A 26,884-nucleotide genomic window follows, 5' to 3' on the forward strand; every position below is an offset into this window, starting at 1 on the left:
TTGTGCCTACTGCCTCGTGCGACCACAGATATGACCTAGAAAGGCGGTTGGCCTCCATCGAACCATAAAGACCGAGGCGTCACTGACGCTAAGTGTCCGTGTCACAGCATGGGATATGGGAGGAAATAACGCGGTCCAGAAAAGAGCTTAGAATGGCCAGGTTACATGCATGTATCAAGGAGAAGAGTGATCGTTGGCTGCGTTGCATTGCGCTTGAGCGGTGGCGATGCCAGGATCAGGGCCGTCCAAACGCTGCTCTACCAGAATCGACAGGCCGATGTCCCTTTTCCATTCCAGAAAAAGTCAACCCGAAGCAGCCGCGAGAGCGGACCACAATCATTCTAGCCCGAATACTAGATCCCGGATAGCTTTCAATGCGAGGCAAGGGCGTTCAGGTGTCCCCGCTACTGGACTCGACTAACACTGTCGGCAAATTCGGCCCAAGTTCCGCCTCTTGGGACAATCTACTTTGAGGTGCCGGACGGCGAAGCACTCGAGCCCCGAGCCGATCGCTGGCCAGAGATTACGCGCCTTCGGTCACATCTGGATAATCCTTCTCAGAGCAAAGAGTGTGTCGTAAATCATGATGGCGAATTAGTCCCTGTGTTACCTCGATTAAAGGCGCTCTCCAGCCACAACAAATCGTATAAGTTTGCTCTAACGCGACTGGCACAGGTCTAGGACGCAGGATGCCTTTCGCTCGATCGCGATCGCATGGCGACGGGCTGGCGTTCGGTGCTGTCTAATTGCCCTGGTCGGCAATTCCAAATCATCGCGCCGGAGTCCCGTAGTCCCAACACGCGCGTCTTTTTGGGGCGGCAGGACCTCAGCTTGATTCGAATGACCGCTCCGCTATCGCCTTCCGTCCCCATATTCTGGGTCCTGAAAGATTCTTGCGCTTCAGACTTTGTGATCAACTCTTGCATCAAGCTTCCATGTGTTAGTCGATTTGTTGTCGTGCCTGCATCTACTCCTATTTTGTGCAGCCCTGACAGGGGAACGCGTGTGGATCTCTAAGGCTGGGAAATGCTGCTGATCGATAACTGGTTCCTGATCTCCCGAAGCGATTGATCCACCCTAGACCATCTGGGCCAATCACACCGGACGGAGAGTTTGTGATCTGAAATCCTGCCTCTAGAGCCGTTCTGGGAACTTTCCATGGCTTTGATTGGTGGACCAGGAGATCAGCAAGTCATGTAGCTGCTGTTCGACATGACTCCATTGGGCGATCGGAGACCCCCTACAAAGCCTTATTGTCCAATCCGCTTGCCACGGTTCTTCATCTCTGGCGGTGGATCCGTTCGGGTCGCTTTCACCATTGCCGGGGTATATCGATACCGACTCAGTCTATCCCACTCCCGATACTGTACCCTACTCGTCTTCGTCCGTGACTAGTACGTAGCTAGGTCGCAGGAGCTCTTGGGTGTCAGTAGCTCAAGTACCACCAGCTGCGATTTGGAAGGATCCAACTATTGATTCGGGATGAACAAACAATAGCTATAGTGTCCGTGGTCAACGTGGTATGAAGGTCCCCGATTCATACCTCCTCTCTATAAGAACTCGAGACTGCTGTTGTGGTCCATCCTGATATAAACGCGCGCTCGCTCACTACGTCAGTTTTCGGTGATTGACATCTGGATCATCACCTGACCCTGGAGGAAAGTGGTACCCGTTCAGTTCTGTGGGAGCCTGTCCGGCCCATCTGCGGATGTAAGTGTTTCCACTCCCAACGAAACTGGGACAGAAATATCGGCTTTTGTGCTAACCACATCAAGAGGCTTGATGTCTGTCCCACCACACCCAATTTTCCAGCCGAGATTCGCGCTTGATACCGCTTGAGAGGATCTCAGGCAGCACCTCCTGTGTACCTCTGATGTTCTTCCACAAGTATCTGCGGAAGATACTACGGTAGGCGTGCATAGCCTAATCATGAATCAGGAACTGCTAAGATACTCTGACGGTCCTAGAGCTTTGATCAGCCGGTCCCTGTGCCAGGGTTTGCGGCCGATAACCCATACTCTGTGGTGCCACAGCCGGTGAGATCCTTTCCCACTCCGCCTCAGTTGGAAGACGCGGCGTACCAACTAGGTTTTAATTAATGTCTGTAGATCTTTGATGAAACCTAAGGCCACGCAAACTCACTGATTCCGGAAAAGGGCACCGACGCGGAGACGAAATCGGAGCCTCTGTGTCGGCACAGCAGACTCCGGCGGTCGAATCGCGCCGTAGCCACGACAAGGAACGATCGAGACGACCACGCAGCGATCAGCAGACAAGATTTTGATCTGCCATGTCCGCTGAGTGCACTGGCCAACGGCATGCAGCACATCCCGGTTAGAGACATGTACGCCTGGGTACACCGTCCCGTCGAGATGCGCCGCCAGGAGGCACTGGAACGGCATGGCAGGATCTCACGCCCGATGAAACCATTCATACTGTATCGGTTGGCGTATAGTGATCGAGCAAAGCGCTGGTTCGCCCAGAGTGATCATCAGGTCATCTCCATCCTCACTGGGCGAAGATGGAAGCTGGAAGCCCCCCACATTCGAGAGAAGTACAAGACGCTGGCGGTGATGGAGAAGCGGAACCACGCCAGGGCGCATCCGGGACATCGCTTTTCGCAGTCATACAAGAAGAAACGATCGTCGCAAAAGCCAGTTCTCAGGAGTTGGCGGTGCTTTCAATGGCGGCCTCCAAACCCGGTCAGAGTTCGCAGTCTAGCGCTTGGTCTACCTCGTTGGATAATGACCGCACCAGTGAACATTCAACCGGATTCTTCAAGCAGAAGTGGAGACCATCATCAAGCGCAATGTATTGAATTCAAATGGCTTCAGCCCGCTGCAAACTGCCGCCTCGATTTGGTGGCAGTGGAGGTCTTATCCCCAGACAGCCGCTTCCGAGCATGATCTTAAAGGCACCCAGCCTCAGTTCCCTATCGTAAAATCAGGGGTATATGACTCTGCTTGCTTTCTTCCTCAGCCTGCAGTCCCTGGACCCGAAGCTGTCTACAGTCAGTCTTCTGCAGTGCCACTGTCCGTTCCGTATGAGATATGTAATGGTTATGGGGAATGGTCTATGGACGAGAAGCTCCTGGCTGCGACTGAAGACCAGTAAGTAACACATATAGTTTTTGCGACATATTTATCACATATAATTTGGGTAATCGTGTCGATTGTCTAGATGCAAGGATTACATTTATAGTTATTTTTGGTTCTTTCGTACAGTGCGTGTGTAAGTGAGAGGCGCGTGTTTGTGTCATGAGCAATGAATTCTTCGGTAGGAGGATAGGTGCCCATGTCCGCGCCTAAGGCAATAGCGCCTCGCTTTTCTGCAGAGGACTGGTTCAGAGCGACCACTCGGGAAGGGGTAGCCCAGGAGTCGTAGGAGCAACAGGCCCCCCCCCCGGGTAAGACGGTCCAGGAACTGTATGTGGGCCCCTCGGAGCCAGCATGTTGCTCTTGAGAGCAACGCCGCTCTACTGATTCCTGCCGCTCGTCACAGACATGAGAAACCGTTTCCTGCCTTTGTGAGCATACGGATATCACCTTGACTGCTACCGAGCAGCCTGTACAGCAGACTGACTGGACAGGAACAAGATCTGCACTTCTATAATTCAAGATCAGGGTGTATTGCCACGCCTAGCATTCTCCATATGTAATTCTGCCGTACTATGTCGCCGCTGCGTGATTTGATACTGCCCACGGACCCGAGCATTATATAAATGATTGACAGGCCAACCGTTACGGACCTCAAAACATCCCGAATAGGTTCTTTCGGGAGTGTGCTAATCTTCGCACGAATCATACCGCTTTTTACATTTGTGTACAGACCAACCAAACGATTTAGTCACTCATGGACGAGCAGCGACCAATGCCTCCGCTGGAGGAGATGTATAAAAAGCGGTCAAAAGACGGATTGGGTAAAAACGGACGGCTTGATGGAGTTGCGACTGCAGCAGAAGGCTTCGTATCGGTTGCAGCCCCGGTCCGTCAGCAGCAAGAGGACAACAATGCCACTGAGCCTGTCGAGGATCACCGAAAATCTTCGAACGTGCCTACTAAGGTATGTTCATGGTCTACTCTCTTCAACCGCATTACAACAGCCACTGTCTGCTGATCGAGCATTAGCTGATGGAAGGATAGCAGCGCATATTAGACCGTCCTTGTGTGAGGTGTTATCGTCTTGGAAGAAAGGTGAGCAAAATCACAAGAAGATGGGACACCATAAGAAAACATCGCTGGACAGTGCCTTTAACTAACACAGGCTACCAGTGCTCTCGCATCTGGCCCTGTGAACGGTGCCACGGAAGTGGGAACGAATGCATTCCTCGCTCTCGACCTTATCGATGGATCACGAACACAATGCCTTGTGATGTATACCCAGATTCCGTTCTTCACAATCTGCATTGCGAGACCCCCATTCTGTTGAGTAAAAATTAGCTGACGGATCGATAACAGGGTAGGGGAAAGCGAGCTTGTGAGAATTGTTTTCGTCGAAAAGTCAAGGTGCGCAGGTCACAATTTGGACAGGATGATGAGAAGTCGTTTGATAGCGCTTCTGACTAACATTATTGGTTCCTAGTGTTCGCGCACCTGGCCCTGTGATATGTGCCAAAGAAGAGGAGAAACTTGCATTTCTCGTCTGAGACCCGATCGAGGGAGCTCGAGCCCAATGCCTACAGGAACTCGTGCGGAACCGTCACATAATCAAATGACTTATGTGAACCAGACTACTGGTGAAATAGAAATATATGACGCTCGTGCAAGCGCATCCGACATGGCTCGCTCCGTGGATGTCACAGCCCCGAGAGATAGTGGTGCTAAGCCTGGCTCACACGCTTCGTGCCCTGCAGACATTACTTCTTGTGGGGAATGTAGTAAGACTGGAGATGACAGGCACGGCATTCCTTCATGCGAATCAAGCGAAAATGCAGGCTGGGGGCACCCATCTCACGCAACCACACTTCGGAACACGTATATGCCCGCGGGGGAGCCTATCGCAGACCCGTCGTACTCGGTACCGTGGGCTGGTGAGCCATGCTCGTGGGAGGCTCTGCCCAAGTCTCTCTGGGATTGGTCCTGGCCTCAATCCCAGAACGTGACCGGGTCCGAGACTGACAATTTTTCACATTCGTCTGTTCCTGCTCCGCAGCCGGGGGAGTGGCCCTTCGGAGGCGAAGCTAGAGAGCATCGGTATCCGAGCAGAAGTAGTGTCATGCCACTTTGGGGAAGGCATTCACAGGGGTTGTATCCCCAGGGCCCCTCCTTTGCTCCGCGAGAGCTTACTTCTACATCCGTTGCACTCGGGCCCTCTTCTATACCAGCAACTGCGCCATCAAGATCCCCAGAATCCTCTCGCATGCAGCAGGTCGAGGAAGCTGGCTTATCGCTCCAATCTGAGGCTATAATGTCATTTCCTCCTTGTGATGCAATGTCGACGGTTTCCGCAAAATTTCCCATGATCGACCCCTACCGCCGCAGCATGTATCAACAACCATCTTTTCCCGTCCCTGTTCGAAACATCGAGCAGGTACGGCCCGAGTGGCTGCAGTCTCTGATGGATTACAGGAGAACTAAATTCAGCCCGTTTGACAACGTCGGTGGCAACAGCCAGGAATTAGCCCGTACTGCCCCCGTGCTGGAAGACCATGCCGAGCAACTTCACTGGACCCAGGCATACGACTTCAATACTCAAAGGGAAAAGGAACCATTTCTGTAGTACGACGTGGGCCTTTGCATTTCTAAATACGCTTGAACACATGATGCAGTTTGATGTTAATTTACTGCAAATTGGTGCTCTATTTACTATCGTTTATTACTTTTCCCAAACTGATAATGTTTGATCTATTACTGTTACCTTTATTGAATAGCACAGTAATAAATGGCTTGGAGACAATCGGCCCATATGTGCTTGATTAGCGTGGAGCCGAATCATGCTGCGCAAAGGCAACGCGGGATTGGGGGATCCGGATCTTAATGCGCGGTGAGAACTGATCACAATGACCGGGTACTTTGTGTGCCACAAATTGACAAGCGAGAACCTGCGAGCATCAGCGAGCACAAGCGGGGAATAATGCATCGGCCGAACGCAGAACAACTCTGCTTACACTATAATAAAACTCACCTCGAGAGCTAGATCGGTCGTATTGTCGGATAGTCCGAGCCACAGGGCTCCCTGGTTCCCGTATTTCGGGTTTGCCCAGGTCTCTCTGGGCTCTTGCGGGATGCGCAAAATCCTATGTTGCTTGCATCGTCCGCCAGACATCCGCGGCCAGGTGGAATGAAGAAGCGTTTTGTGACCGTTATGCCCACTGGCCGTGGAGCCGACTGCTCGCAATCCGACCTGACCGTCGCTGTGTTGCAGGGTGCGGGCAAAACCATCATCACCAGATCACGGCAAACCAAAACTTAGCTCACCATAGAGATCCCCAAAGAGGGTTTCTAGAGGATGGTGAGTAAATCGCACTTCGAGACTAAGGCCAGGCTAGGCAAGCTTCTCAGATGCGATTACTCAAAAGGGGACGGTTTTGAGCAAGTCTGGCACCATAGTACTCGCCGTATAAAAGGAGCCACTGCAATGAGTTCCGGGACCAGAAGCATCCACAACCACTCTCCCATTTCAGCAAAAGCATTACCAAACGACATGAATGACTTTCATGATCGGGGACGGCCGGTCAAGCGCAAGCGCGAGGACTGGGCAGGACCAGGCTCGAGACACCGTGACAACGACAAGACGTCAAAAGCTGTTGAACCATTCCAGCAGTCGTCTAAGGTACTCACATTCTTGTCGCACGAAGCATATACAGCATTCCAGATATCGACATGAGCTGACAACTTGTAGGCCATGGCACCGCCACTTCCCAAGGAAGCGCTGTCAAGAGATGAGAAGGTCGCTTCCATTGGCCTGGCCGCCGAGGCATTCCGGCCCCTGATGCGCGAGTTGCAGCAGCTGGATGATCAAAACCCAGTCCTTGCAGAGCAAGCCGCGCGACTGGTGGCCCTCTTCCGGCGCCTCTGGGAATCGTACGTCGCGCAGCATGCCGAGAGCTCGCGCCTCGAGAAGGAAATTAGTCAGATGCAGATCGCCCACGCCTGCCTTGTCGACGAAAACACCCAGTTGAACCGTCGCTGCCAGGACGAGGAGGCCCGCTTGTGCCACTTTCGAGCAGCGATCCAAAAATTACGGAAAGGTGTGATTGACGTGTTTGAAAAGTGGGAGAATTTCCAGATGACGGAAGCTCCGGCAGCGGGCGGTGCGGACGGACCGACGCAGGAGGAGGAGAACGTGGCAGTCATTGTGCCCGCCGTGCATGCTCAAGGGGACCAAGGCACCAGCGCTTCACAATAGAGCCGATGGCTAGGTACACGGTGGACGAGAATGGCGAATGATGTGTATCAATGCAGAGATACTGAATCGAAACAGCTTCGTACCTTGCACCCAACCACGATGTGTTCGAAAACGCCAGAGCTGTAATTAAATATTGTAGACCCTCTATATTCTTTCAGATTTCGTAATGCTGTCTACATCGACATGAACGACACAGCCAGACGGCACTGACATTGCATAGTTGTTGTCAGTCAGCGATAACTCTGTTAGGTCCTTTGGATGACCCAGTGTCTAATGACCGTTTCCGCAATGTTCAGTAGGCTTCGACGATTGGTTTTGGCGAGGCGTCGTATTAGCTGCCTCAGGACGGTTGCCGCAATTATAGTCTGGTCATGATATGGATGATGTCGCAGTACCAAGCGCACAAATTCTCTACCGTTGATTGATCCATCTGACGCTCGGAGTGCTTCGCTGACACAACGGCTCATGATTTTCAATTGACGCCGGACTATTACAACACCTTTGCGATGCACAGTGTGCCGAAAGCGTCGGTATCTCGACGAGTCCCCCGAATACAACGAAAGTAGCCGGAGCATCTCCATGTTCAAATGGTCTGGCTCAGGAGGTAGGCCGCTGCTCTCCAAGACACTCTTGCGGCCACCAACATCGAGTTGACCACAGGGCTGCATATCAATTCCATTTAATGTCCGCGGCCGTGCAGCTATAGCTTGCTCGCATAGCCCTGATTGGATCGTGCTTTGAATAAGAGGAACGTCCTCGTCTTCTGAGTTCTGTGATGGAAGATCACGGTGGCCAAAGTTGGGGTCACCCTCGTTCGCACTGTTGACAACAAGAGTTCTGTTCACTGTGCGTTCTGCCCTCCAAGTAGCCATGATATTAATGCTCCCGGTTTCTGACTCGAACTGCTTTGTAGGGCGAAGCGGTACTGGGCTAAGGGCCGCTGTGTATATCTACATTCTCAAGCAGCGGCGTGGTCTTTTATACAATCACGACTGGAGTGCAACGGCTGAAGTCTCGCTGAATGCCATGCCCGGGAAACAAAACATGCGGGTCAGTTCATGAGTACAGGGAGCTCTTTACTGGATTGTTTATGGCACCTCTCTGCGGACGTTTATCCAAGTAACAAGCGGCAGACGACAAGGGGCGGGAACCTGCAAGAACGAAATGTGCCCCCGCACCACGTGCTTGGTAGTTGCAGCAGTATTTAGCTGGTCACTTTTACTTTGCTGAAGAAACCCAATATCTCATTCAGTTCCGATCAATCTTTGTGGGAGCCAAAGCAGTGTCTTCACAGTTGACCTGGCGAATTCGAGCTGCCTCGACGACTGGACTGCTTCTTGTACTGCACATGGCGTTGAAGATCGCTTAATACTTCTTCCACGCTGCATACTATGCCTTGCTCCCTGAGAAGATCCTTTCCTAGTTGCGTGCATCTCATTTTCCAGCCTTCGGATATGTTGGACCTCCGTGACCTTAACGAGAATGTCTGGTCGGTATTAACCCTCATCCTCCACACGAACAATGCCAACATCCACTTCCCCCAGGATTAAAAAAGGTAGGCGACTAACATGTTATCTCAAGAACTCTGTCAATCGTTGACCTTGTACAACTCATAGCCTTGTCTTATATACCCGCCTACGTCTTCTGCGTCGCTTGCTGCCTTGACACAAGGCGTTCGCTATGGTTTCACAACATAGAGTGGATCTCATATTATTCCTTTCCAGCAAGCTCATCTTATCATCTTTACTTTCCTGATTCGCCCCATCGCATTGGGAGGCAAGCGAGATGTCGTACTCTGGACAGCGTCGACCGACCACCCTAATCACCCTGCCAGTTACCTCAGACACGAATCCTCCAGCGGATGGAGCCTCGCCGGAATCATTCTCTCCGTTCTGTCCGTGCTGTACATCGTCGCCCTCCGACGAGACAAACGCTTCATTCGACATAAGCTACCGTCTGCGGAACTGGAAGAACGGCTCCTGCGGACCCTCACGTTCTACTCGCCTTCACCCTTCCGCATTCAAGCCATAGCTGTTCTGCCACATGATTCTCGGGTGACTAAGAACTGGTTGCTGATCGAGTTGCTTTGCCATCGTGTCTTCGCCGCACTGCCCGACCAAGGTACTATTCGCCAGGTCAGCTCGTCATACCATGCACGCGCCAGTCCCGGGGATGTGCTGCTCATCACCGCCTACCCGGTCACGCAATCGTCGTTCCGATGGCTCGAAGCAACCATAACCAAGGGCAATGAGCTCATGGCCACCGTCACGGCTCTATATGATGGACCTGTCTTGGGAGGAACGGCTGATATGAGACGCCGAGATTAAAGCGATCTTGCGGATGAATTCAATCGATTGACGACTATAGGCTCCGCACATGAGCGTGTCTGACGTCCAGGCCTTGGGTGAGAAGACGCAATTGGTGGGAGCGTCGGTTAAAGAAATTGAAAAGTTTCCTGACAAAGATGCCTTGGAATTGTCCACGAGGAAGGTGATGCTCTCAAAGTGATCCTACACTCGCCGGATGGGTAGGGTGAGATGGCGGGTCTAGATTTGGTCTGGTACATTTAGCTGCTGGTAGCTGGCAATATATTATGGGATATTCAAGGGGATATGCTATTGTACCCATTGGTCAATCCCGCCTATTCTACCTATCCCCCTACTGCCCAACGACAGGTATATGAGAAAGATACGAAGAGATCGAGCTCATGATGCATCCATTTAGTCTGAATCTAGGTTTGTGAATAATCTTTGTACAGTACAGTATCTTCTTGCTCCGCTTGCAAAATCAACTTCCACTGTATACTGTCTGAAGATGTTATGGGAGACATCTCTACCTCGATCGAAAGTACAATATCCCGTTTCAATGTGGATCCCCGTTCATATGCCTGCAACTTGTGTGTCTGCTTCAACGCCAGGATTCTCTTCAATAGCGGATTCGTTACTCTTCCCCTCCCCAGTAGCGATAGAGCTCTGTAGTCTGTTTCCATTTTCAGATCTGTCCCGTTGGCGCAGAACATGGGTTAATATGACCTCGAACGACTCCGACTCGCGCCTGTCGTTTGCACGCTCCTGCAGAAAGTGGTCTATAACCGCGCTCATCTGCTGGTTTGTCTCATATAAGACATCTGCCAATTGGACTGCCTCGTCCCGCTCAGCAGTGGTTTTCTTCAACGCCTCACATAATACATGACATTCATGTTTTTTCTTTTGCTGATCACGATCCATTTGAAGCGCTTGTGCACTTATCTCAGCAATAATACGCAACGCAGTCTGACCCACTGTTAGAACGCTCATTAAGTGATAGCAAATAACTTACAGACGAGTCCATTTGGGAAGGCGGCTCTGCGCACTCGGACAATGTAAGAAGTGTGATAATAGAGTTCGAGTCTGAATAGTCAAAGATGATATCGGGTCCGGCTGCTATATATCTCCCTAGGTCAATGATACTCAGTATCTTCTACTGAAACCTTTGTGATGTCCGCTGAGATGTGATGGTCCTCTCAGCAATTGACCGGTCAATATCTCTGGCATGAAATCTCCTGGTCTTTACCTTCTGCACACCTGTTTGCTTGAACATTTACGCGTGGTTCCTTAAAACACGCGCTTTTACATGACCCTCACAAACAACTCTGTGCTCGCCAGGACCTCTACGGTAGATTGACGGGTTGGGAAACCAGTATTGAGCTAGACCATTTCATGCTGGATATCTATAGTTTCACCGGCAACTAAATCATTCACCACACAAGTTGAAGCTTTATGGTTTTATACTATGCATTGTATTATGGGGGACTGGTACGTTATAGTACAACTTACACTTACTCGGGTCCAGGGGTTTTGAGATCTATCCGTCATATATCGCCATAAAATTGGCCATCTGGCGTGCATTCCAGTCGAAGAACAGATAAGACCACCAACGTTAATTCCAATTTCGCCAATCAATTAACCGCCTATGGTTTTCCATGATACCTTGTCTTAGTAGATGGCGGTAAATGTGTCGCTGTGGGTGATTTTTCCTATTTTTGGTTGAGGTGTTTACATCGCCCAAATCACGGGTATGGGTTCTGGGCCTTCTCCCTGATTGACTGATACCCGCAGGTCGCAAAATTTGGTGGTTCTGCAAGGGATATAACTCAGGTAAGTAACATACCCTGCTTTTCTAAATACGCATACTTCATAACCGGGGGGTGATCAACGGAGTACCGGACACTCTAGTTGGTTGACCAGTTATGAGGGTCCGAGACAATTGAGTGTCGTGAGTGCCGTCGTTGGGAGCGCAGAAGCATGCAGTTGCCACACCCCTCAATAGTTATAGATTGGGTAAAAAGGGAATAAGATATCCCTAGATGGACCAAGAATTGTCCGAAATTCATAGATATAACCGCATTCTTGACCCTTGAACACCCCCCTCTGTGCATCACATCGCTCCGCCTATCGAGGTTTTAGATATTTTTAGTTGGTCACATTGCCACTGCTTCGAGTTGCGACGTATTGGTGGGGCGCTCTTGAGGTAGCTGGCTATGTCGCCATATTCGTGGAAAGTAACGGCGCTGGTTGTGTCGGTTCGCACAATGTCCGCATTTCACCTATTCCTTGGAGGACCGGGCTAGGTGGCGTATATGACTGTGGTCGGCGTATAATTGCGGAAACAAGACCTGACCAAGGCTCATTAACCAGCTTCACGCATATTTGACCGGTTCTCTCTTTTTACGGGCTGATATTCCCGCTAGATAATTCTCTTCGCAACTGCACCCAGCGCTAGAGCCGGGGTATCGTGCTGTGTGCTGGATGGTTCCAGGTAAACCACGGAACAGATGGGCGACCAACCGACGGAACCTGGCATTCAGTTCTCAAGTCAACAGCCTAAGTAAACAGTAAACTTAGGAGGTATCGCAGACCGGTCAAAATTACGAGGCTCTACAGAAATTTTGATCGTAATACAAAAGCTTGTGAATGTAGAACGCGGACTCCTAAGCAGTAGCTGCCATTTGATAGAGCTGTGCAGCCCTCTCGCGCTACTTTCAATATGTTGTGTCTATTACCATTTGAGATTATTGATGCCATCGCTGATGTGGTACTGTAAATATACTATCTGGGTTTGGCCAACTGCTAACTGCATGCCAGCTGCCACAGCACAGCGTTCGGTCCTTGAGTTTGGTTTCCACCAGATTATATGCCGCCCTGTTCCCGCGGCTTCATCGAACCATCACCTTCCGTGCGAGGAATGAATGGGCTTTGAACATTCTCGATGTCCATCCCTTTTTTCGGGACCACTCCGGCTCCCGCGCCGGCGAAATCCTCCAGCATGCCCGGCAGATAAGGTTCAGCGCTCCTATTCACATTGCTAGGTTCCACCGTTGTGTATACAACAGTCACTTTTTCCCACCGACCTCGTCCCACAACCGACCTACACTTGGAAGCCCGCACGAGTCGACAGCCCATCAAGCCTTTCTCAATGATTTGTCTTATCAGATAGATCAGGTCTTTGCGGGACTGGAGACCGTCTCCATCCGCTCGTTTCAGTATGTATGAAAGGCATGAGCCGCTGGACTTGCAACTGACCTGTTGCATGTGGTGCGTAGGGACCTGCCTTCCAGCCGGAAATCTGGACACCAACGGATACCTGGTCCGCCACCAGCAACGGATCCATTCGCTTTGCTTGATCACCGACGGCACCTGTCCTCATGCCGGCCGTCGTCTAGAGGGCCTGTCGAGTTTGACGGCACTGACTGACCTGGAATGGGAAGGCATCCAGCATCCATTCGAAATGCGCACCTTGTGCGAGTGTCTCCGACAAAATCATCGGCGGCTGAAGGCGGTATCCATTGGACTTCTGTTGGATCCGAACGTACCCACTTCCCATGAGGATATTCTGGAGGTCTTCTGGCCACCTCGAGCGCAGGACGACTGCACGCCGGGCGAGCGGGAATGGTTCCCATCTCTCACATCCTTGACATTCTCTCGCGTCCCGTTCCCCGACAGTCTGCTGCCGGGCGGCCAACCGTCACCGTTCCGCGCGCTCAAGGCACTAACGATCCGAGACTGCCCCAACGAGCAGCGCTTCCTGCAGCTGTTGGCGCGAGCCAAGGATCCGTTGACCCTCCAGCACTTCGAGATCTGCAGTGACTACCTGCGCGATTCAGAGGACCGATTGGCGTCCATTGCGATCGTCGAATTTCTACTCTCATTTCGTGGCTTGCGACGGCTGTACCTGAAGGTGGCCAACTTTCCCCGGTTCCTGCCGGGTCTTGGTGATGCCATCAAACATCACCAAGCCACGCTCCACGGTCTGGTTTTTCACGAGCGTCGGCTGATGCCAATTGACGCTGAAAGGCTGTTTGAAGATCTTCGCGATGTGAATATGGCATCCCCCAATATCCCGCAGATTCTACGGCATAGTTCCCCCGCCGCTCTTGGCCTCTGTCTTCGCCCGGCCAGCGCGGTAAGTGTATCGTTAGCACCCATCCCCACGGCTATATGAGCTGACTCACTGTAGCGAGGTCTTCTTTTAGACATCCCGGAACGCTCGACAATAAGATTACTCCACCTCCGGTTAAGTGGAGAGGAGAGGAACCATCGGCATCTCCGCAGAGAGGTCGTCTCAGAGCTGCGGAGAAATGCGGAAGGGGGGCTATGGTCCAGGTCGAGACATGGACCAACAGTCGCAGGCTTCCACCTCAAGCCCGCTCAGAAACGGTCGGAAGCCCAAGATTTCCTCCTGCTTGCTCAGTGGGCTTTTGGACCTACAGGACTTCCTGCCTTGCAGATACTCGCCTTCGGTGACTTTTCGCACGATGGCCGCTATAGAGAACAACAGATCTTGATCCGGCGGAGGAGGATCGGTGAGCAGCCTCACCCGAGAGTTTCATCGGACAGGGAATACAGCATAAGCTTATCGTTTTGCCTGGTCGATAGCGACGACCATTCTCTCTGGGAGGGCCTGCCATTGGATGGGACTCAGTTTCTGTCTGCATGTCCTGGCACGGGGTTGATGGGGTCCCCCTACGACCTTTAGCATGGTATCTTTATGGTTCCTTATATTTGGCGTTTTCAAATTCGCGCGTTGCAAGGGCGGCAATATGTTGTAGATTGCGCTTCTGATATAATCGCCGCCGAAATATGCCTTTGGCAGTTGTTACTTATTGGTTGTGCGCGGACAGCGCCATTGTGGGAGGCCAGGGGGCGCGATCCTGCTTGCTTTATCTCTCACCGCCTGCTGCCTGGGCTGAGAAGGCTTCCAGCAATGTTAATGGTTGGCTATACTGGGATTTTCCTTAACAGTAGGCTCTCCTTTCTAGGGACGCAGACATCCAGGTTTCCCTATGGCTTATGGCACGCATATCGAGAGTATCGTCGTACTGTAGCTAGTTATAAGACCCTGTGTTTACTTAGCTTCCCTGTGGTCTGCCCCTTGGCCTTTGCTTCATGTAGAATATATCCCGTATTATAGCACCGTAGCACGTTGGACTTTAAGGACTGTTTGGTCTTCTGTCTACAAGAAGATGCCGATCAATTTTTAAGGACAGTGTAACGTTGTGTATCTATCTATATGACATAGCACAGCTGGAATACCCCAAGGCCAAAAAGAAAGGAGACGGAAGAGGCTGGCTCCACCATGGATGCGCAGCATATTAGCAAGAATATGTGCAGTGCCGACCTAGCTACTTAACTGCTGGAGAGACCCGCATACACTGCGGTTTCCCGCAACTACGTATCTGGCCACCTCGGAGACAGGCTCAGTCAGATTGCAAAGCCCAATCGTCATATACCCGATTCTCTGACACTGCGTATTGTCCATGAGCCTGGACTATAGATCGTCGTACAAGGCGGTTGCGATGGCCACCAGCACACTATCTCGGGTCACTGTTGCCTCCAGCCATGTCAATCGTCCCCGCACTACCGTTCGAGAAACAGCAGTCAAGGTGTCCCCAGGGCCGAAGTCTCCATAGTAGTATATACCGAAAGTTCGAATGGCTGCCTGGTTTCGGAAGGCGTTGAAAGCTCGGTGGCAAAGCAAGCTGATTAACGACCGGGCCCCTGTGGCCTGCCAGTCTTGGGGTACGATTGCTACCGCTTCAGCCGTGGATTCGGCCCCTGGCTGGATCCTCAGTGTGTTTAGGAATTGGTCTTCAAGCGTGGTGGACATATTGAGTTCCCGGTCTGGAATGGTCTCGGCCAACGTGGCTAGATCTGAAATAACGGGCGAGGCGCAACATGGGCACTGCGTCATAGAGGCTGAGGAGTTCAATGTAGAGTCGGCGTCATCTGAAAGGAGACTGGAAGTGAGCTCCGGCAGCGAAGTGGGCTGCAGAATAGGCGTCGGGGAACGATGCGCCATCGGGGGAGACATGTTCTTCTTCCCCACAACAAAATGACAGCCAGTATGTATCGTTCCGCGTGGCTAGTTGATGCACTATAGGTCCGATCACGGTGGATGAATCGCTTGGAAGAGATGCCAGAATAGAGTTCTTGAGAGCACTAACGGTACACAAGGTTCATGAGATGTTCGAAGCGAAGTGATGGAGAACACTATATAAAGGCCACCCGCCAGGCCTTTTATAGAGGGCATTTCTCGGATACTCTATTATGAATGCATATGTACAGTAGCAGGAGAGGGATACTGTGCTTCCAGTTGCCATAACCGTAACTACAGTATCATTATCGGATCGAGGACATTGTCCACCTGACCGTTGATCAATGACATACGGTGTCATGATTTACCATTTGGGTTTGCCCCGGTAGGAGAAGGTGTGGTTTTCTCTGCGGTTCTGCCGCTGACCCTAGTACGTTCATTTCAACGCGTGACCGCATTATAGTGTAGACATAAACGTCCCCTCGCAAACTTGGATTTCAGCTCACCCGACAAAGCCCTCAGGTGTCTATGATAAATAATGTGCGGGTATGGGGGTTCCACTGGAGAGACCCTGTCTGGGATCAGCGACATGGTGTATGGTCTCGGCCCTGGAGGTCATGGTGAATAATCTACTTCCATGTCAACACCGCCAAGCAGGCCGGCCGGCACCGCAGATGGTTGGACATGATTAGCCCTACACTGACGGTTGCACCTCTCGATCCCTAGCCATGGGCTGCTACGGTTTCTTTGATAATCGTTGACTACGCAGCCAAAAGCTGTGTTGACCCCACCATACCAGACGCGGTGATGCCCTGACGCGTTGGCGCCCTGACACAGAGGGGTGTTTATGCGCTCCCGCCTGGTTAATTTTCTGGTGTCTTGAATGTCCGGGGATTGCCCGCCGTACACCGCCTGCCAACTTCCGACACGGAGGAAAGTGTGCCTCGGGCGGCTACCACACTTGACCACCGCTTTCATGAGTGTGCAGAGTACTATTGCTGCCACATGCCCGTTCAGAGAGGTGCCTCGTGTATATTAATGCTTGACCTCGGACAATTGAAATATAGTAAAGAATTATATGGCGTCACGATAATATGGGTTGGAGTAGCTGCTAGACTGCAGCATGTTCTGGTCAACTCCTGGCAGCCGTGGCCCACACCTGTTTCCTGTGACCACTCACCGGGGTAGCTTGCCTGGACTTGCGGTCAAATTTGACCACCCCTAGATGTATGTTCAATTCACTTCTTAATAATGCGGAAGGAGCTATACACTCAAGTAATAATAGCTTTGTGAACCAGGACGGTATAACCGGTTGTTACAGTACATACAAGGCAAACAGCTTATTACAGCTTCTGCTAACAACTTGTCATATAGCGTACGAGCACTTTTACCTTTTTAGTAATACACCTTTAGGGGCCGCCGCTTCCGGAAACGGCGTCGCCCGATGCGGTTATGCCGCCCCTCACCGCCAACCCTCTTGCCGCTACATCAGCCCCGGGCTGCCCACTCGGCGTAACCGTCACGTTATGTTTTACTTCCTCAATTTTACCACCATCGCAGCCCTCGCTGAGGCGTCCTCAGCCATCCTCCTCAGCCATCCTCAGCCGGGTTGCTGCGTGATTTCCGCAGACCGGGGCCTCCGATCGGAGAATTCGCCTCCTTGCTTGAGCCCATCAGCATTTGTCTGTACCTGCGCACCCTTGTTGGTATGATATGCCTACACTTATATGATGATGTCCTTGGGTTTGACTACTGGTTCAGAATACCTATTGTATACCACATGCCATATTATGTGCTCCATTACCACAAGCATTTCTGCCGTCTTTCAGCGTGCTTCGCTGAGTTTGGCCTCTCAGTTAATCCGAGACTGCACCACTTTCGTTATTTCGGCCGTTCCAGTCTTATCCGCATTGCAGATCCAATTACCGACCATTCCCCCCTGGGCGAGATGCGTGTTCGATGCCGTCTGTGGCTTGGAATCTGATTGACTTGCATTCGCTGGTGTCCGGCTGAGACAGGGGCCGGTTTGCCACCTCATCCGAGAAGACCGTCGAGTGCACGCAGATGTCGGACATTCCGCAGCATTACAACCCGCTCTGATTTTGTTTTCTCGTTGTGACACAGTTAACGCTGGGTTGAACTTCACGTCCTGATGTGATTTTCGCCGTATGCAGGCATCGGGCTGCCGAGATGTGGGACCTCTGTCTGGCCATATCCAACAGTAGAGGATTTGCTTTTACCACTTTTGGCACAAGCCCTATCCGGCGATGGTTCCATCGCCGAATTAGGCTCTTTCCCCCTAACAAGGCGATTTGAGCCACTGTGTGATATTCTGGCCTCCCGACGGTCAATGGATCCGACTTCCATATACGGGCTTCCGGCAGCAGCCGTTTATGGCGATTTTGCCTCCCATTCGTAAGGGTCTCGGTTACTCCAGCTTCAGAGTGCTAATTCCGTCGGGCAATTCTAAATCCGCCTGTAATGGACGTTTAACCAATTGTGGATTCCAGCATCCGCAACAAAATTTAGTGAACTTCATTAGGGAAATTTCAGAACGCCGAATCAGGCGTCGCTATTATGGCCAGGCTAAGTTGGAAGGGGTGCGAACTGGCCTTTTCGGCAGATCCGAATCAGCAATGTCGGGTTCGGTCCAGGAAGTATTTGAAACATATAAAGAGTGTGAATGTCCTTGGCTTTTCTATCGGTGTCTATGATTCGATTTATATTTGCCGTCTACTTCAAGAGAATATGAGCGCCTTTCTATTCTATAGACCCAACTCGAACCCCAATAGATACTCCAGAAGAGAGCGATTCAGCCCGCGATGTACCAAGTCTTCTTCCAACGTTCATACAATTCCATCTCAGCCGTCCATCGAAGGATCGGCCAGACCTGTTACGAGACCCCACAACCTTACCGATAGGGGCAACCTCGATCTATGCTGTAGGGATAACGGTATGTTAGTTTGCCTAGATGTTCGTTGCGAAGCGCTGACCGGTCATCCAGCTCATTGCTCGCAGGAGCGGCCAACCAATGATAGGTGCAGCACGACATCTGATATGGACTGCACTTCGTTGCATGACCCATTTCCTGAGCCACAAACAGGCCGTGAGCTTGTTGGGACGTCAATAGCTGACAAGGGCCATGACGATGCAGCTCCTCAGGTTGGGGGGGAGGGCGATGCTACTTCCATCTCAAATCAGTCGACCGTCGAACGGAACACTTCAGCGCGAAACACCTTGAATGAACCAGCATTGGCTCCAGCATCTGTGGATAGAGAGATTGATCACGCGTCATTTCGCCAGCAGTCTCGAGAAGCCTCTTCAACCTCTGGAAGGCAGTCCTTCTCCCTTTCTTCAGACCAGGCGCATGTACGACACCCCTTAGCACATATTCCGGAAAAAAATGACTTCCAGCCTGGATTACCATTCACCCTAGCGGAGTTCGCGCCTCCAAACACCGTCAGACGATCGTCGCTGAAAGATTGGGGCTCCATTGATGCAACACTACATTACAGAAATAGCCCACATCAAGATCAATCTATACTCGAGAGTAAGTTGTGTACCATTAAGCTAGTATGCCTGTTGTGACTTTATCTGTTTCCTGCCAAATTTCAATTCTGACCATTGTATTAGCGGATAATTTCTATCTCCACGACATCACTGCTCCTGACTCCAATTCTCCCATAAGTGACCTGCACGAGTCAGAACTATTCCCCTTACATGAAAGTGCTGGCTCAACCGATGCACCATTTGTAAATGATGAGGGACAAAGTATCGATGACGAATATTCAGATCCCAGCCCGCATCGACCGGTAACGCCGGTCAGGTCTACGTCCGAAGTATCTGACAAGGACCATTGCACTGCCGCTGACGATAATGAAGACGTTCTTGATCCATCGGATGGCACTCATGAGGACTATACTACATCGGCTGATGCACAATCACTCCCGAGGCCTGAAACATATGCGGAACGTGCTTTTGGCGGGAGGAGTGACGAAGGATCGTCCAAACTCAGTCCTAATGCAGAGCCGCATTTCTCACACAAGACGAAGAGTATAGACTCTGCGAATGATACCGCCAGGGAAGGTGATCGCCCAATATCCATGTCTAAATCCCCAACTTCGATCAAGTCGGAGAAGAAATATGTGGAATTTTCACACGTTGAGATATCAACCACTTCACCACGAACACCGCAACCTGAAATTTCAATTATCAAAGGGCATGTTGTTGACCAGACATGTTGCCATGCCCCACTGAGCCGAGGGCCGTGGCGCTTAGATGGGAATATACTGTCCATCGATATCAGAGAAGCACAACGCATTCCCGTTTCTGCTGGGACTTCTACATTTCGAGTGCTAGATGGCCAGCTGTTTCAGACTATAACAATGAGCCTCGGGGCGGTTGATACAACATCTAAGCCGGCAAATTCTGCCAGAATCACCAGGAAGACGGGTGTGTCTGCAGCTAGAGGCCCACTTACCTCTGAGAAAAAACGGTATCTCGTACGGCTGAGAGATGAGGGATACACGTGGAACCAAATAAGCGCCAAGTTTCCTGGCAGAAAGAAGGAAAGCCTCCAGGCAGCTTATTATAGAGAATTGAAGCGCTTGCCAACTCGGGTCTCCCAACGTTTGGAGCGTACTTCCAGCTCACATACTAGATCAAAGGAATCAAGCAATCCCGAGAGTCGAAAACGATGTCAGGTGAAGAGGATAAGATGTTCACGCTACAATCTCCGATGTAGGAGCGATCGTTGAATTCAAACAGGCTACTATAACAACTGGAGAGCAACCTTCCCTTCATATTTTGGATTACACGGACTCTGCCACTACAGGGAAGAAGCGTTCTTTACGCTCTATAAACTTCAAACGAACGACGCGATACTGATATTCTTCGGGAGGTGGCTGTAGCCGATTTCTGGCGTAACCTCAGTTTCAATCACTCATTGCCATGTCAACTTCTTTTCTTGCTACCTCTTGATATCATCGTCTTTTCTCCCCTGCGTCCGTATAACTCCTGGGCTTCCCTTTCCAGGGGATGATAGCCGTGACTTGCGATGTGAGTCCCACGGAGGAGCCGCCCCTATCTTTGAATCAGAGTGCAAGTGGGTCAGGACGGGAAGTCGAGGTAGGAGTCTGCGGCAGTAGCCTTGTCAGAGGGATCCATGTAGATTGACTTCGTGCTTGGCTTCTGGATACGAGGGGAGCGCCGTACTTGAGTCTGCACATTCCATTCGTGCAATGAAGACCGCAAGAACCAAAACCCCCTCAGCTCCCGGAGACCGAACCCCACTGGTGGATATTCCCCCGAAAAATCAGACGATCAACGTTAAAGGTTACTGAGGAAAGATAGAGCTACGGGGCAGGAAGTTCGAAAGTTGCTACCTTATTGTGTAAAACATATATAAAGGTAGCTCGTCCTCTCGGTCCATCTACCAGAAGAACAACACCACTCCGACTCCCGCATTCCCACGCATCTACCACACACAGCCCCGTCAAAATGTACACCCGCGCCCAGGTTCTCGCAGCTCTTGCTGCTATCTCCGCCAGCGGCGCGAACGCTGCCATGGGTCCTGCCTTCAGCACTGGTCCTGTCTCCGACGACTTCTTCATCCGTTAAGCTATCTCAACTCTCATCCTCCGCAACGGCCCCAGCGGTGGTTTTTCCGATGCCATCACCTCCCTGTGGGTTGGCATGGGCACCTCCAACAGTGACCTGATCCAGTCCAATGCCGACAACTGGCAGCAGAGCAACTGGACCATGTACGCTTATACTCTCATGGAGACTAGCGGTTAGTGACCACAGAATCTCAACAAACGAACTAAATTCTTACCCGGTCCTTTGCACAGCCACTACCCAGGAGCCCATCTACGGTGATGGCCAGGCAGACGGCACTAAGGGCGACAAGGTCACCATGCACTGTATGTGACATCTACAAGCCATCTTTCCTGCCTCTCAGCTAAATATCGCGATACACACAAGTTCGATGGCTCGACCGGCAGCTACACCTAGACCGTTCTGATCAACGGCAAGACCGCCTCCACCCTCTCCACCAGCGATGGCAAGGCCTTGGGCTGGGGAAGCGCTGTCGAGTGTGCCGAGGACAACTTGCGACACTGTCGGTGCTCACTGTAAGTTGCACAATGACATTACCGAAGCATCTTCGCTGTGCTGATAAAATCACTCTTGAGCTTGTGCACGGTTATTGCCAACGGGTTCCATTTCATGGGTGGAACATGAGGAGGAGCGGCAGAAATGGAACTTGCTTCTAAAAGGCCTTAATCAGGATGACCTGAACGTGCAGGATGAAGATGGTCGTACCCCACTCTCTCATGCGGCAGAGGTTGGAAGCGCATGGGTTGTGGATAAGCTGATCAAAACTGGAGCTGATCTCTACCAATGCGACCAAAACGGACAATCGACCTTACCTTGGGCAGCGCAATCCGGAGAAAGAGAATCGATGGAGATACTGAGTTGGAATGCCGGTGTCTTTGATGATGAGGACAACCGAGGCTGGACGCCCTGTCATCATTTTCTACAACGGGAGCCTGAGTCAGCTGAGGATACGATTTCAGGATTCTTCCACTTATCTGGGACAGAAGCCATTCCCAAGAGGTCGGACACCTTGCCTGGCGCAAGGTGTTCTCGAGTATTAGCGTGTCGACGCGAGTGGCAGCCGACTATATCAGCACGTCCTTGTTATCTACGCCTACTGCTTGTGGCCTCACTTTGCTGTCGCGTGCTGTCCAGCTTGATAGAATTCTAATCGTCGCAATACTCCTCACCATCGAGGATATCAACATAGGCGTGCCAGACGGGGATGGTAAAACGCCACTCTGGAGAGCGATAGAAGCCGGAAATCGCGAAATCACCGAATTACTATGGAATTATGATGATGTAACTTTGAGGCTACTCGCAACGAGTGCTCAAGGCCGATCTAACCTGCTAGAATGGGTTGTAAACAACAGGTATCCATTCACCAGACGGCATGGTCCAGATAACCAGACAGCGTTTCATATAATGCTTGACATCCCTAATATTGGCGTTATGGAGCATCACCTCATACAATTCATAATTGCCCAAGTACCCAATTTGCCCACGGACACCGTTGAAGCCCCAACATACGTGAGTTCAGAATTTCGAGAGGGAGCCGACAGACGTGGCTTATTTACTTGATATAGCTTTGAATTACTGTACAACAGATCTTGCTCGGTTCAAGTTTGGGCTTTCGGTGCTCTCTGCAAAAAATCGCGGGGAAATTTCCAGCTGTCAGCTATCTAGGATAAGCTGAATTCAGCAGAGTGAGACTTACCATGCAGATGTAATTTTGCAGGTGAATATGACGGGTATTCTCCACGTCTTGGTCACAACGTAGGAAGGTGGTCACCAGATTATCGAAAACCAGAGTTGTTACCCCCACCATGGTCGCCGTTGGATGCATATCCGATCAGATGGGTTTTGGAATAAAACAAAGATATGAGAACGTCTAGAGCACCTATAACTAGTTGGATGCTGCTGGTGGTGGTTATTTCATTTTGTTTGACCTGATCTACGTCAGCAGCATTTGACCATGTTTGACCACCAGGTATTACCCGTGAGTAAATCATGTGCAGTTATGGCCTATGATAAAGGCGGTGTCTACTAACTTGCCCCCTCTCAGAATAGTTCAGGCTGCTCACCTTTGGCTCAGCTTTGCTAAGTGATCAGGTAGGTCAGCCACTGAGCTCTCTGTTGCACAGACTGGGCGCTTAGTAATGCATAGCAAAGACTGAGCTCCATCCCGCAAATTTCCGTGTAGGTGCGTGTCTTTTACGATGGTATGTACAATTAACCGAATCGACTTGAGCAGCTATACTTCCCGGTTCTTCGCATAGCATATGTGCCTATATATGACACATCTATGTCAATAGCGCGCATGGTATCAACCTTAAGAACGATTCTGGAGCTCAATCAAGGAATCTCGATGAATTATGGAAGGAACGAAGACGCCTTTACATTCTAAACACTATACACATATGCAAGACTTTAGTTGCACCGGTACGAACCTAGACACTTCACATGGCGAGGGCCCAAAGTTTGCGAATGCGCAAAACTTGAATGCGATGGACCATGACGACACGACTTGCAAAGGTTCTTCCAGGGACCGGACAGCAATTCGGACAGATGATATCAGAGCATGGGCCTAGGGTGGGCTTTGAGAGACATCATAGTTTCACCTTCAGATTGACTACTTTGACCGAGTTTTCTAGTATCCCTGCCTCTTCACAAGCGACAGTCACTGCATTGAGGTCTAATTTCTATCTTCACAGGCCCAGACACTCGGTGCTATGATAGGGTCAGACTACCTGCGACCGATGCGATATTTAGAAAATGCCACTGCGCCACAGTACAGTATTTCTACATATATAGACTGCATAGCTGGCATGGAAATGTGATGGCTGAGGGTGCAGATACAAGCGTCTTGACGACTATACCGACTCTTGATCCTTGACTCTCCCTATTCCAGTCCTCCCTTCGTATCTAAAGCCGTGCCATCTTCCTTTAGCGACCAAAGCAAGGTTGCAGCGACCTTTGCTGATTTGTTGAACGTTCGATCATTGTAACAGACATGCTATGTGCATGCTCCACTAGATTATACGTACTTAATTTTCTAGTTCTTCTCTTTCCTTTTCAGTGTCCGCCCCTCGCTGCTTTTTGCTTGCTAAGTAGCTTCAACACGTCTTAGAACGCTCTGAGCAGCCCAAACAAGTCGGCTTCGAACAACGTCAACTTGCCGGGCCATCGCTCTTGCATGTCTAGGAGATTTTGGATCTTCTTGTTGTTCTTGGTGCTGCGAATAGTGCCGTATACCTGGTGGCCGGTCTTAAAAGGAGCTGCTGGACCACATGCCTGGTGATAGACCCGCCCGCACCCGTCACAAGAGAAATAGAGCCTACCATACAGTTCTGTGATAAGAATAGAATGCAACGCTTAGGCGGTGGGAGGGAGATAGAAGTGTTATCGCAGCTCTTTTCTACCCTTTGACTTTTGCCTCTCCAATTTAGGTCGCACCGATATGGTTGGATTAGTACATGGTATTTATTAGCCATGCGTACGAATGGCAGAAGATCTACTTCGATTGTGGCTCGATTGAAGTGGGTCCTTGTTCGGAGGGTGGGGGTTATCAGTTCTCCCGACTTGGCTCCATGGTACGCACGACCACTCAGGCGAAAGTGGTGGCAATTGGGCATCTCCCGAGCAGCAAGTGCTATTATAGCGAATGTGGAGAATGGAGTCGTCAAAAAGGTAGTGATGATGTGAAACGGACCTAGGCATTGTAGATGATGATGATGATGATGTCATACTTTGACCCCTCGCGAATTGAAGCGATATGCAGGATCCCCCTATCTACTTCTCTCTATATACACTCCTTATGTGCGCTATTACTTTCCGCACGAATTTGGAGTCTCGTCGAGGCCTATGTTGGCCTAGTTGCCTGGTGTTCTGTTCTGCGGCTCCCGTGGCGCGTGATTTCGGAACCTCTGGGACGCTTCTACAAAGTCCAGTACAGCCCCGAGGATGCTGCTGTCTTGTTCAGCGTCTTGTGTCTTACCTTCCTTAGCTGAATGCACCCCCGATCTTCCTCTGTAGTTGTCGACGCAGATCTCTGAGACTTGGGCAGTCCACCAGTACGTGGACTACTGTCTCGCGAGCCCCACACACACATCTACTATCGTCTCGGAAACCATGTTGTTTCTTGTACGTCGCCAACCACGAGTGACCCGTCCGTAGTTGTGTGAGTAGGTAAGCTCAGTTCCGTGGGAGCGATCCGTACAGTCTTCGGGTACGGATCGCGGGTAGGGTTTTGTCGATCTGGCGGTGCCCTCCCTTTGTAGACTTGGCCCACTCTTCCTTCCACTCGTTGAGAACTCTCTTCCGGATGAAGCCGTTTTCCCGCGAGAGAAGGGGCTTGAAGGGGTGCATCTTCCTCGGGCCTACCGCTTCCTTTGCCAGCCGGTCGGGCTCGTCGTTTCCGGGATCGTTGCAATGCCCTGGCACCCAGTGGAGGCGAATTGGGATTCCTCGCGCTATCATTTCGGAGGCTGCCTGCAGTATGGCTCGGATGATTCGTTGGCCGGACTTGTTGGCCGAATTACGAATCGCTTGTAGTGCGGACATGCTGTCGCTGAGAATAGTCGCGGGTTGTTTCCCCCTGTCTAAACGGCCTTGCCTCTTCGTTGTTACTTGAAGGACCAGGCTAATGGCGTAGAAGATTGCCATGAGTTCGGCTGCGGCCCCTAGGTGGTTTTGCTGGCCGGATGCATCGAAGACCGTCGTTCCAGGCATATTCCGTCTGGCTGCGGTGTTCTCTTTCGCCTTTTCTCGGTTTGGTTCGATATCGATCTCAGCGAACGTTTGCCCTCGCCAGGGCGCTAGTGGTGTGGGGTCGATTGTCTCTAGGGCTTGCAGGCGGCGGAGGTCCCTTATTTGTAGTGTTTGAGCCAGCACGAAGTGGCAGTGGTGTCCGAGATGTGTGCTGGGGGTTCTTGTTCGGGCCATTATCTCTTGGATAGCCATTGTAGATGTTGATGAAATGGCCCTCCCTTGTCCGAGTAGGGCACGGCTCGGGCGAACAAACCATCCGATCTTACTTGCAATACACTTGGGTTTTCAGAATACTTTGCTGGTACACTGCGGATATTTATCGTAAGTAGGACCACATTAAATTGCAGTTCCGATAAACTTTTAGACATGACCCTGACGATAGCCCAAACAAGATCTCGTCCGAAATTAGAAGACCGCTCATTCCGCATATAACGATAATTTTCATATATCCTGACCTGCAATGGCGCGTAATCTGGATATTGGTAGCAGATTATTGTGGAACCCCACACTTTAGACGGCCTTCCGGTAGAATTGAAGCAGAGTAGGTAGACGAATCCATGATGTCGAGTGCTTATAATCTGGTTCTACTGCCTTTCTTCTTTGGTCCACGGTATCTATACGCTCTTATTGGTGCTACTATGTCCCTCACACTTCCGACATGAGGTATATCTGTTCTAAGCTTTAGGATTATCCTATCAAACGATTAAGATCAGCCTCAAATTTTCCAATTTCATCACTAATAGTCAAGAATGAATGGACAGGACGATGTCGCCGTCGTGCTGGGACTGGTTTATGGCCATCATTTTATCGTCGAAATGAC

The 26,884-nt window shown here is 50.9% G+C and overlaps 13 protein-coding genes across 13 annotated transcripts; 9 read left to right on the forward strand and 4 right to left on the reverse strand.

The window, feature by feature from the left end:
* Positions 1-714: 714 nt before the first annotated feature.
* Positions 715-1,017, forward strand: AKAW2_50390S (uncharacterized protein; the record flags this gene model as incomplete). Its single annotated transcript, XM_041690203.1, has 1 exon — positions 715-1,017. The coding sequence occupies one exon, from the start codon at positions 715-717 to the stop codon at positions 1,015-1,017; it is 303 nt and encodes a 100-aa protein (XP_041543811.1).
* Positions 1,018-2,318: 1,301 nt separating this feature from the next.
* AKAW2_50391S (uncharacterized protein) lies at positions 2,319-2,906 on the forward strand (the record flags this gene model as incomplete). Its single annotated transcript, XM_041690204.1, has 1 exon — positions 2,319-2,906. The coding sequence occupies one exon, from the start codon at positions 2,319-2,321 to the stop codon at positions 2,904-2,906; it is 588 nt and encodes a 195-aa protein (XP_041543812.1).
* A 946-nt stretch (positions 2,907-3,852) lies between these two features.
* Positions 3,853-4,645, forward strand: AKAW2_50392S (uncharacterized protein; the record flags this gene model as incomplete). The annotated part of the gene is made up of 4 exons (XM_041690205.1): positions 3,853-4,062; positions 4,264-4,373; positions 4,458-4,505; positions 4,582-4,645. 4 exons carry the CDS (start codon positions 3,853-3,855, stop codon positions 4,643-4,645), a joined length of 432 nt encoding a protein of 143 aa, XP_041543813.1.
* Positions 4,646-4,671: 26 nt separating this feature from the next.
* On the forward strand, positions 4,672-5,718 carry AKAW2_50393S (uncharacterized protein; the record flags this gene model as incomplete). Its single annotated transcript, XM_041690206.1, has 1 exon — positions 4,672-5,718. The coding sequence occupies one exon, from the start codon at positions 4,672-4,674 to the stop codon at positions 5,716-5,718; it is 1,047 nt and encodes a 348-aa protein (XP_041543814.1).
* Positions 5,719-5,914: 196 nt separating this feature from the next.
* AKAW2_50394A (uncharacterized protein) lies at positions 5,915-6,264 on the reverse strand (the record flags this gene model as incomplete). The annotated part of the gene is made up of 2 exons (XM_041690207.1): positions 5,915-6,040; positions 6,124-6,264. 2 exons carry the CDS (start codon positions 6,262-6,264, stop codon positions 5,915-5,917), a joined length of 267 nt encoding a protein of 88 aa, XP_041543815.1.
* Positions 6,265-6,447: 183 nt separating this feature from the next.
* Positions 6,448-7,347, forward strand: AKAW2_50395S (uncharacterized protein; the record flags this gene model as incomplete). The annotated part of the gene is made up of 2 exons (XM_041690208.1): positions 6,448-6,771; positions 6,841-7,347. 2 exons carry the CDS (start codon positions 6,448-6,450, stop codon positions 7,345-7,347), a joined length of 831 nt encoding a protein of 276 aa, XP_041543816.1.
* Positions 7,348-7,592: 245 nt separating this feature from the next.
* On the reverse strand, positions 7,593-8,219 carry AKAW2_50396A (uncharacterized protein; the record flags this gene model as incomplete). Its single annotated transcript, XM_041690209.1, has 1 exon — positions 7,593-8,219. The coding sequence occupies one exon, from the start codon at positions 8,217-8,219 to the stop codon at positions 7,593-7,595; it is 627 nt and encodes a 208-aa protein (XP_041543817.1).
* Positions 8,220-8,801: 582 nt separating this feature from the next.
* On the forward strand, positions 8,802-9,674 carry AKAW2_50397S (uncharacterized protein; the record flags this gene model as incomplete). The annotated part of the gene is made up of 2 exons (XM_041690210.1): positions 8,802-8,840; positions 9,072-9,674. The coding sequence occupies 2 exons, from the start codon at positions 8,802-8,804 to the stop codon at positions 9,672-9,674; spliced, it is 642 nt and encodes a 213-aa protein (XP_041543818.1).
* Positions 9,675-10,226: 552 nt separating this feature from the next.
* On the reverse strand, positions 10,227-10,677 carry AKAW2_50398A (uncharacterized protein; the record flags this gene model as incomplete). Its single annotated transcript, XM_041690211.1, has 2 exons — positions 10,227-10,619; positions 10,666-10,677. 2 exons carry the CDS (start codon positions 10,675-10,677, stop codon positions 10,227-10,229), a joined length of 405 nt encoding a protein of 134 aa, XP_041543819.1.
* Positions 10,678-12,870: 2,193 nt separating this feature from the next.
* On the forward strand, positions 12,871-13,827 carry AKAW2_50399S (uncharacterized protein; the record flags this gene model as incomplete). The annotated part of the gene is made up of 1 exon (XM_041690214.1): positions 12,871-13,827. One exon carries the CDS (start codon positions 12,871-12,873, stop codon positions 13,825-13,827), a length of 957 nt encoding a protein of 318 aa, XP_041543820.1.
* A 1,326-nt stretch (positions 13,828-15,153) lies between these two features.
* On the reverse strand, positions 15,154-15,696 carry AKAW2_50400A (uncharacterized protein; the record flags this gene model as incomplete). Its single annotated transcript, XM_041690215.1, has 1 exon — positions 15,154-15,696. The coding sequence occupies one exon, from the start codon at positions 15,694-15,696 to the stop codon at positions 15,154-15,156; it is 543 nt and encodes a 180-aa protein (XP_041543821.1).
* Positions 15,697-18,276: 2,580 nt separating this feature from the next.
* Positions 18,277-20,456, forward strand: AKAW2_50401S (uncharacterized protein; the record flags this gene model as incomplete). Its single annotated transcript, XM_041690216.1, has 3 exons — positions 18,277-18,652; positions 18,704-19,249; positions 19,333-20,456. 3 exons carry the CDS (start codon positions 18,277-18,279, stop codon positions 20,454-20,456), a joined length of 2,046 nt encoding a protein of 681 aa, XP_041543822.1.
* A 937-nt stretch (positions 20,457-21,393) lies between these two features.
* Positions 21,394-21,971, forward strand: AKAW2_50402S (uncharacterized protein; the record flags this gene model as incomplete). Its single annotated transcript, XM_041690217.1, has 4 exons — positions 21,394-21,490; positions 21,549-21,620; positions 21,682-21,830; positions 21,891-21,971. The coding sequence occupies 4 exons, from the start codon at positions 21,394-21,396 to the stop codon at positions 21,969-21,971; spliced, it is 399 nt and encodes a 132-aa protein (XP_041543823.1).
* Between the last annotated feature and the right edge of the window lie 4,913 nt (positions 21,972-26,884).

This window comes from Aspergillus luchuensis, chromosome 5, assembly GCF_016861625.1.
Source record: "Aspergillus luchuensis IFO 4308 DNA, chromosome 5, nearly complete sequence".
NCBI classification, from domain to species: Eukaryota; Fungi; Ascomycota; class Eurotiomycetes; order Eurotiales; family Aspergillaceae; genus Aspergillus; species Aspergillus luchuensis.